At 45.0% G+C, this 9,081-nt stretch overlaps 1 protein-coding gene across 1 annotated transcript; it reads right to left on the reverse strand.

The window, feature by feature from the left end:
• Window positions 1-869: 869 nt before the first annotated feature.
• Window positions 870-3,599, reverse strand: foxj1a (forkhead box J1a). The gene is made up of 2 exons (XM_030058657.1): window positions 3,015-3,599; window positions 870-1,736 (listed from the first exon to the last, which is right to left on the reverse strand). The coding sequence occupies exons 1-2, from the start codon at window positions 3,597-3,599 to the stop codon at window positions 870-872; spliced, it is 1,452 nt and encodes a 483-aa protein (XP_029914517.1).
• Between the last annotated feature and the right edge of the window lie 5,482 nt (window positions 3,600-9,081).

Here is a 9,081-nt window from a genome sequence, read left to right on the forward strand (position 1 = left end):
AAAACTAATAAATCACTCCGAAACCAAACACGATTTGGCAAATATCTCATTCTTCCTCATAGTGCTGCTGTCACAGTCCTTTTAGACATCTTATAAAAACATAAATTCTCAAAAGGCCTTCACTAGGAATTGAAGTACTCATAAATGTGTTTTGACGCCCTATCTTTCACATGTTCATATGCTTAACTTCCCATTTTCAAACAACCGGCGCTGCATCACTGTCAGTCACATCTTCATGTCACGGCCCTGGCCACGGATCCAGTGCTACGACTTCCTCATCTTCATCAAGGCAAGTCTGGATCAGCTGCTCTGTTATCATCAGAAAGCCAAGACATTTAGCTCACCTACGCTCATCCTCTCATTTGGGTAGATCCCCTTTGCTGTGGTATCGCCCTTTTGCTGATCCATCAAACGTCTAGTCTGATCTAGTGAAAACAACATGCATGATAACAATGTAAACAAAGACTCTGTTGTATCATCCTGCTTCCAAAGGATTGTTTGTTATTCTCAAGTCTTTATGACAAAATTTATTGTCCAATTTCACGGTTCCCAAAATGGGGATTCAACATATTTTTTTGTTGTTTATTTTTAAATCCTGTAATGATGTGAACTATTGCAGTACACTGTGGCATCTTTGTTCAGTAGGCATCGAGAACACGCATCCATGAGAAGAGCCAGCACTGATCAGCATCAAAATTACGCTCTAAAAATACTTGAAACATTTTGAAAAGGACTCTTGTTGCTCAAGCGTTGCTTGGGTGTAAAAGGTTCGTTCCTATACGCTGTTTCCTTTTCTACAGTTTTGTTGCAATCACAGTTTGTTCAAAGGGTCACTGGGGCCGAAGGAGAACCTGGCAAGCACCTATTCCTCAAAGGAGGGTGTCAATCCGGGTGCTGAGGTCTCCGCCCAGGGAGTCTCCCAGGTCGAACAGCTGGTCCAGGTTAACAGCTGAGCTACAAAGGAAATCATTGCGGCCTTGTTCCTCCTCTTCTGGCCAGGGGCTCTGCAGGAAGGCTGTGGCGAGGAAGGTCTCCTCATCAAAGTCTGACACTTCATTGTTCCTTTGGGTTTCCGCCAACACGTGGATGTCTGCCATCCCGGCGGGGGCTTCCACAGGGCTGACGTGTGTTCCCCGCACCGTCAGGTCCTCCTCTTTTGGGATGGGGCTCAGCGGTCCTCCTCCGTCCAGGCTAAGCTCACCGTTGAGGGCGGAGTCCAGCAGGGCGTCCCAGTCAAAGTTCCCCTTCAGAGATCCCAGCTCCTTCGGCTCGTCCACAGGCAGCAGCGGGGAGCTGGATCGCCGGGGAGCTTTGGAGCCGCCAGTTCTGGAGCCCTGTGACTGTTTCCTCTTGTGCCCGCCAGTTCCCTTGCCCACCGGCCAGGACCCCAGCATGGTTCCCTCTGCCAGATGGGGGTCCCAGTTCTGGTCGGCACCAGTGGCCTCTTCAAACTCCCTGAGGAGCTGCTGGGACTCCAGGGTGACGCATAGGCCACTCTGACCACCTGTGAGGCTGTAGGGGCCTCTGGACTGTGGCTGGGCGTTGACCCTCAGCCTGTGTTGCAGGGCAGGGTTGATCTGGACAGGTGGCATTCGCCTCTTCTTGTAAGCACCACTCAGGAGGCGCTCTGCATACTGCGGATCGATCTTCCAGAATCCGCCCTTCCCTGGCTCGTCTTTCTGCCTCGGCACTTTGATGAAACACTTGTTCAGGGACAAGTTGTGCCGGATGGAGTTCTGAAAACAGGGACAGGTGTTTTACACAACAGCTCACACGCTGATTATGCTTCATCAAACGGTTTGAGGCCACCCTCAAACCGACTGCACATTTCTCTGAGGTGAGGCAGGAAGAGCAGAGAACCATGCATCACATTAATGTGTTGTGTACCCTTGCATTCATGCCCCCTGCCACACACACTGAAGTCTAAATGGAGCGGTGACCCAATGACCTTTGTTAAATATTATCTGCCCCATGTACTGACTTACAATAACAAAATGCTCTGAAATGTCTGAGCCAGACGCTTCAACAAGGGAGTACAGCTAACAGGTTCATCAATCATTTATCCAGCAAATTAAACTTTTCTTGAAAATTCCTGCCCTTTCAAGGGGGAATCTACGCTTTTGATGCTATATTGCCCTTGGTTTACTCCTCCCCCCAATGGCCTCTCTTTGCTCATGCAGAAAATCCTTGCAGCTTTTAATACACAAATGCAGTGGGTTAAAAAAAAAAAAAAAAAAGTAATTGAACACTACAGCTCATTTTTTCTATGGAGCCTATTTGTAGAGGAGGGAAGTTTTTCACTGCCATCGCTGTGCCACAACAGTTTTGTAATTACTCTCATAGCCAAGCCACTAATACTTCTTCAGAATGTGGCAGCTGGCCCAGAACTCTCAATATATTACCTTCCTCTGAAATGGACTTCTTACTGCTGCTTACACAGGAAAAAAAAATAATGTGCTCAACTGTGACCTGGCCCCATCGGAGAACGCCACAGAGCGGCAAACAGCAGATCCTTGTTGAGTGACTGTCCCAAGACTTAGTCTAATGAGCCTGTCTCTGTAAATAGATGTGCACGTGTGCGTGTATGTGTGTGTGCATGTGTGTGTGTGTGAGAGAGAGAGAGAGAGAGAGAAAGGAAGGAGGGACCATAAGTGAGAGAAAGAAGACAGAAATGTGTAGAAAGAAAACAAGGAAATGAGCATAAGAGAGAGTCTGTGTATATATGTATGTACAGTATTATGGATGTATATGCGTGCATGTATATGTGTTTGCCTATGTGCATGTGCATGTGTGCACAACATATGGAAAGTAGTATAAATATGTTGAAATTAGCCACATAGACTCCTTTTTTAAGAGTATATTTGTATTTGGTTGAGACCAATTTATCAGTTTACCAATATATTGAGCCAAAAAATGTGCCTGTGTTCATATGTGAAGTAGACTATGTGTGTGTAGCCAACATGTGTTTGTGTATCTGAAGGCTCTAGTGTTTGTGTGTGTGCTTGGTCCCTCACCTGCCAGGTGGGATCAGCGTGGCGGAAGTAGCAGAAGTTGTCGGTGATCCACTTGTAGATGCAGGACAGCGTGATCTTGCTCTTCTTGCTGGCCTGCATGGCCATGCAGATGAGTGTGGCGTAGGAGTACGGCGGCTTGATGTGGGCGTTGGTCTTGTAGTCCACCTCATCAGGACAGTGGCCGTGGGCCACGATCCCAGGCAGGGACTGCATCCGACTGTAGGCTGCGGCCGTGGGCTTCCCTGGAGTCAGGGGCATGCCAATTGAGGCGGGGTCCCCGGCCAGAGGGGACGCCGGGGCCTCAGAGCCCAGCTGCTGGTGGCCAAAGAGGTGAGGCTGGTGGTGGGCAGAGAGCGGGGCCTGCTGAGGCCCGTTGGCACTGAGGATGGAGAACTCCTGGAGCCACTGCAGGCTGGTCAGGCTGTCGTCCAGGCTGACGGAGCCCGCCGAGCTGCAGCAGCTGGTGTTGATGTTGCTGCTGCTAAGGCCGTCCCGTTCCTCGGCCTGGACGGCGGCCGTCACCACCTCCTCCTCCAGCCCCACTGAGCCTTCAGGCCAGGGGTCGGCACAGCTCAGAGACAGCATGGCTCTCCGGCACCTCTCCTGTCTGCCCCTCCACTCCTTCTCCTCCCCCTGCCACTGCCTGACAGGAGGGAAAATATACACCAGCTTCAACAAAGTGCAACAGGACAGTGACGGCCCTATTTGAAAACAGAGCCTGTGTGTGTGTGTGTGTGTGTGTGTGTGTGTGTGTGTGTGTGTGTGTGTGTGCGCGCGCGCGCGCGCGCAAATAGAAAGATCGGTCATTTCCATTCCAATTCCCATTCAGTTCCTATACGCGATGTCTGTCTAGCACCTGGATGTGTGGATTATGTCAAAACGTGGGAGTTACATTTAGAGAGGATCATACGAGTGAAGTGTGAAATGCTGAGTGGAGCAGCCTCCTCTCTCTGGAGGTCAGAGAACTTTCCTGAAAAACTCAGTGGCGCACTTGACGCTCAGCGCAGTAAGGAGCGCTCATCACCCCCAGCCGCATCAAAGGCTTCAGACCAACTCGTGGGAATTAAGGAATGAAAATCTATGAAAACCTCCGTCAAATAAAATAATTATAATGTACCTCCAAATAATTAAGATGGGACCTCCTTCTGGAAGAAATTCACTAAATTAAAGTCGAGCGGTTCTCGTGATGAAACAGCTTAAACTGAATCCACCGATCACCTCCATTTTTAAAATTTCATTCGCTTAAGAGCTGAACCAAAGAATTACTATACAGTGAATAATCAAATAATAATTAGACTGATAACATAAAACAGTAGCCTATGGTGAATACCATAGTACTATACAAAATATAGGCCTATCATTAGGCTGATTATGCAATTATTTTATTTGATAGCATTAGAATAAACTACGAAATTTAACTTTCAACGTTCAGTTCTGATAGAAATAATATCCCGCATTCTTAGATATTTATTATAACAAATCATTGGTATCATTTTGGTATTATTTGGTATCACTTTGGCAAGAAAATATCTTATCTCCTTGAATTAAACATTAAAACTCACCTTTTGTCAGCTGTTATGTTGAGAAAGGAGCTTTAATTCCAAACCAACTGCGACTTTTTAAATTCCAGTTGCGGCCCAACCTGCTTGAAGTGGGATTTTGCACCTGTTGACTGACTCCTGAGAGAGAGAGGAAGAGTGAGAGTGAGAGAGAGAGAGAGCGGAAAAAAAGGAAAGAAAGAAATTCCTGTGGATTGTCTTGGCGCTCTGGTCGGCGCTTCTTCAGTCGCAGCTCTGTAAAGTAAAGTCTTTATAACGGCAGGCAGCGGCTGGAGGATCTGTTTAATACCTGGTGCAGGAGGTTTGTCCGGCAACCATAGAAACGGTACACCCCCTTGTAAACAGCTTCCCGTGCTTCTATTGGCCTGCTGGTTTCTATGGCGCTTCATTTTTAATCACTCTCAAGTCAACTCTGGCTCTGTAGGGCAGAGGGTTCTCAAACTGGGGACAGGGGCACCCCAGGGGTCCCTCTTGGCTCTTTTACGACTATTTAATTTCCCTACAAACGAGCCCAATTACAGAATAGACTATTGCAGGCTAATAACAGGTGTTTCTCCCAGCCTTATCCTATTTTTCCTATGATACATTTATTTGCACGGCACTTTTAAAAAAATAAAGTGCAACAGGTGAAGCAAACAAATAATCGATCATTACAAGGCAGGAGCTGATGCATTTCAAATAGAGCAGCGACAGTATGCAAAATTATGCAAAACAATTGAGTAGGCCTATGGGAAGCATTAAAATAAAAAGTCAAAAATCAACATGGTAAAGTCATGAATCAAATACAAAAACAAGTGCAATACAGCAGTTATGTTAGACAGATCTATCTAGATATCTATTTAATGCATGTTTACAAACATGAGTTTTTAAAATGGGCTATTGCAAAATACAGTGAAATTATAATTCAATGCAAAATCATCAACACAACTTCACCTTTTCTTTCTCTTTTTGTCTGGAAGTTAAACAGGCGTTTATTGTAGTATATCAGTTTAAATAAAAGGATAACATTTATCCACAACCCATATAACCACTGATATAGTTTCTTTTTCTCTTGACCTGATATCTGCAGGCCCCTTTCCACTGAATTTTCTTTGTAACTCATGGGTGGCATTCCTGAACTTTCCATATTCAATCTGATATTCTCCTAACAACAGAGGACAGTATGTAGGCCAGACAACAAAAATATGTTTGTGTTTTTGCTCACGAAAGCGGTTGTTCAGTTCCAGTTTGCGAGGCTGAATTTGAATATTTATCCCTTTTGCTCACGTACAAAAAAAAAAAAAAGAAAAAAAAAAGAAAAGCATTGTACAGAGAGCACAAGGCAAACTGTGAGGCGGCATTGAAGATAAGGCATTCTGGAGCGTTTTTGACCCATTTAAAGCAGCAAAGTTGCTCAGGAGCGCATGGTGCTCCACATCCAACTTTGAAGAGGGGACAGGACTCCAGGGATGAGGAAGCCTTTTTATTGCTTTACAGTTGCCTTTGTCAAGTGCCTCAGGAAACCACTCAGCCACACTAATAGAACGCTCAAGGGGCCAAACCTTTTTGTTTCTCCTTCTTCTCCCTTTCTGTCTTATGCACAAAAGTGCATTCCTTCACACATGCCCCCCCTGTAAGTCCAAATGCCGGGTCCAACTTTTAGTTTGTTACTGATTAAATATATTCAGAAATGGTGCCAGAACAGTGTGTTCTCATTCGTTGTCATCATATGTCCTGTATGCAGCTAGATTATCAAGCACAGACACAAGAATCCTAAGAGAACTGAGATTATGGCAGATTGCACACACAGGCAGACTTGAAAGTCTTAGATTGGGTCCATAGCCTGCTGCCTGCTTCAAAGTTGGGTGAGGATCTACAAAAAGCAAAAAAAAAAAAAAAAAAGCACAAGCCAATCAGAGCCTGACAACAGAAGGAGAGCGATTGCGAGCAGGAACATGGCCAAGGTCTCCGAGCACTTTCACTCTAAGCACCCTTGTTTCCACTCGACCGCAAAATTCACCCCAAGGATGCAACTCATTGTCCGGCCCTGTAAGGGTCAATGTTCCCGACCAGCCTGGATGGTTCAAGTCAGATTCTTCAGACCGCCTTGACGCCCCTCCATCACATCACCTCCAGGAACAGCAGAGGTCAGAGGTCAGGCCGAGAGCAGCCAAGCACAGGAACCTCACAGAGAGCCGGGGCAGGGTGGGAGGGCCGGCCCTGACTCCGGACAGAGCAGGGATTAGGGCAAGACGCAGGCGGAGTGGGTCGGTGGACTTGATAGACAGGCAGGCAGGCATGCAGACGGAGTGGGGGCAGACACACATACACACACACTCACACACACTCACACAAATACCAGCTTTTTAATAAAATTGAGGGATTTACTAAAATAAGCCTCTGAGCCTCTGCATGTAAAACACACACTGCTTGAGCTGTTTGATCCAAACTAAAAAGGTGCATTACATCAGGAGTTAACAGACCAAACAGTGACTATATGCAGACTATATTGTGCTCCATTAGCTGCAACAGCTTCTATATTCTGGCTAGTGATTTGCATTAAAAAAAAAAAAGAAAAGAAAAGAAAAGAAAAGAAAAGAAAAACCAGACAGAATGAGATGTGGTTGGCAGAAAAAGATGAATAACCCTTTGATCTCTGACTTGCAGTAGAATTTTCCTGAAGAATCTTCAGAGTTAGAAAAATACAAACAAACTGATTTTTCCATGTTGGATGACGATGTTACATCCATATTCGGTATCCGCTGGTTGCAGCTCTTCACTGAAACCACATCAAGCTTACGTTGAGTGAAATATTCAAACCCAACATGCAATTGTTTTATGGCTGCAGCATCACATCAAACACAAAATATCCAGATGTCTTATGCATCATTTTATGCACATTTCCATGTAACTCAGCAGGACATAATTGGTGTCTTTGGAAACCTTGGGATCTCCGCTAGAATGTAAAATAAGGTTCTGCTGGTTTGAACAAAGCTCAGCCGCACAGCGTGTATTTGTAATGACGAACTCATCGATGGGAGCAGCAGGGTTGAAGAGATTAAGGGCAATTTATTTCACCTACAGAGATCAGAAAGAAAAGAATTGGCAGTGGTCCGAGATAACCGCTTAAACTCAGTTTAAGGCCATAATAAAGCTCTAAGTTTGATTTTTTTTTTTTCCCATTGGAAAAAGGTTAACCTTGAGTGAATTCGAGCAAAGATTAGCACAAAGAAAATACACAAAAACTGACTTGAACTCCTTGTTGCAGAGTCTTAAATGCACAGTCATTCTTTGTTCCACTTTTTTGTGCTCAAAAGCAATGACAGCTCTTGGACAGATGAGGGCGCTAGACACTATCCAATTACACACCCATGAGCGTTTCCAGACTTTACAGAGGTAAGGTTCACTGTAATTACATCTGTTGATGTAATGATGGATGAGGCATGTTTTGAGTTCAAGATTAAGTGGAAAGTTAATATGTTAAGCAGATTTGTAAAATTATACTTGGTCTAATGTGAATAAGGCCTTATAAAGCATCTTAAGTGAAACATAAAGCTTGACATAGAAGACAAAATGCATAAAAAGATGCACAAACCTTGAATATTTTATGGATCGCTGAATCTGAATCTGAACATAATTTTCTGATGTTGGTGTGTTGATCATGTCGTGGAAAAGTTTTTTTTACTGCTTATATTGAGCTTATAATGTTAATAATGCATCATAAGGATTTCCAGTAAAGCGTCACTGGCATATGCTTTCTATTCAGATGTATACAGGTGGATCCATGTGCCCAAAATGCACATTTAGACCTCCTACTGCTGATTCTTTCCTGAGAGAAAGTGTATGACAGCCCTGCCACCCACACCATGTCAGCACCCGAGTTTCCAAACAATTCAAAACAAGTCATTACAATGGACTTTTACAGCCTCTGATTGCTCATTCACAGCTCCTTTCAGCCTCTCCGGCGGGCCCCCACCTCCATAGGCTGTTGTGGAAACTTTAAGTCGTGTGTTTACTGTGTTAATTCACACTGAACCAGCATTCAGACCTCTGTCACATATACAAATGGATAGATGGGCAGGTGGGGGGGCCGGCTTGTGAGTCACAGGGGCAATATGGAGGTCACCGCATGGGTTAGAAAACAAGCAGAACATCCCAAGGAGGAGGAAACAAAGTCCACTCTGTCAAGATTGGCTCAATGTTAATCATTGACTGGGGAGCTTTAATGTGACTCCCTCCCCCTTGTTTTGGTGGAGAAATGCTCCCGAGGGGGGATCCTCTTCAACCAATCAGAGAAGCCACTATACTGACAACACAAAGGTCAGGTGACTGGACAGCAGCACCTCCAGGAAATGGAAACGAGAGGCGTTGGGTATCAGATTGCATGTGTAAGGAGAACATCTTGATCTCAGCCTCAGAAAAAAAAAAAAAAAAAAAAAAAACAGGCCTCACTCATTTCCAGCTAATCTTGTGGTTTTGAGTGAAAGTGCTGAAACGCTGAGAATTGGGCAACGTGTGTGTGTGAGATG

The sequence above is a fragment of the Myripristis murdjan genome, chromosome 8 (assembly GCF_902150065.1).
Source record: "Myripristis murdjan chromosome 8, fMyrMur1.1, whole genome shotgun sequence".
Classification (NCBI taxonomy): domain Eukaryota; kingdom Metazoa; phylum Chordata; class Actinopteri; order Holocentriformes; family Holocentridae; genus Myripristis; species Myripristis murdjan.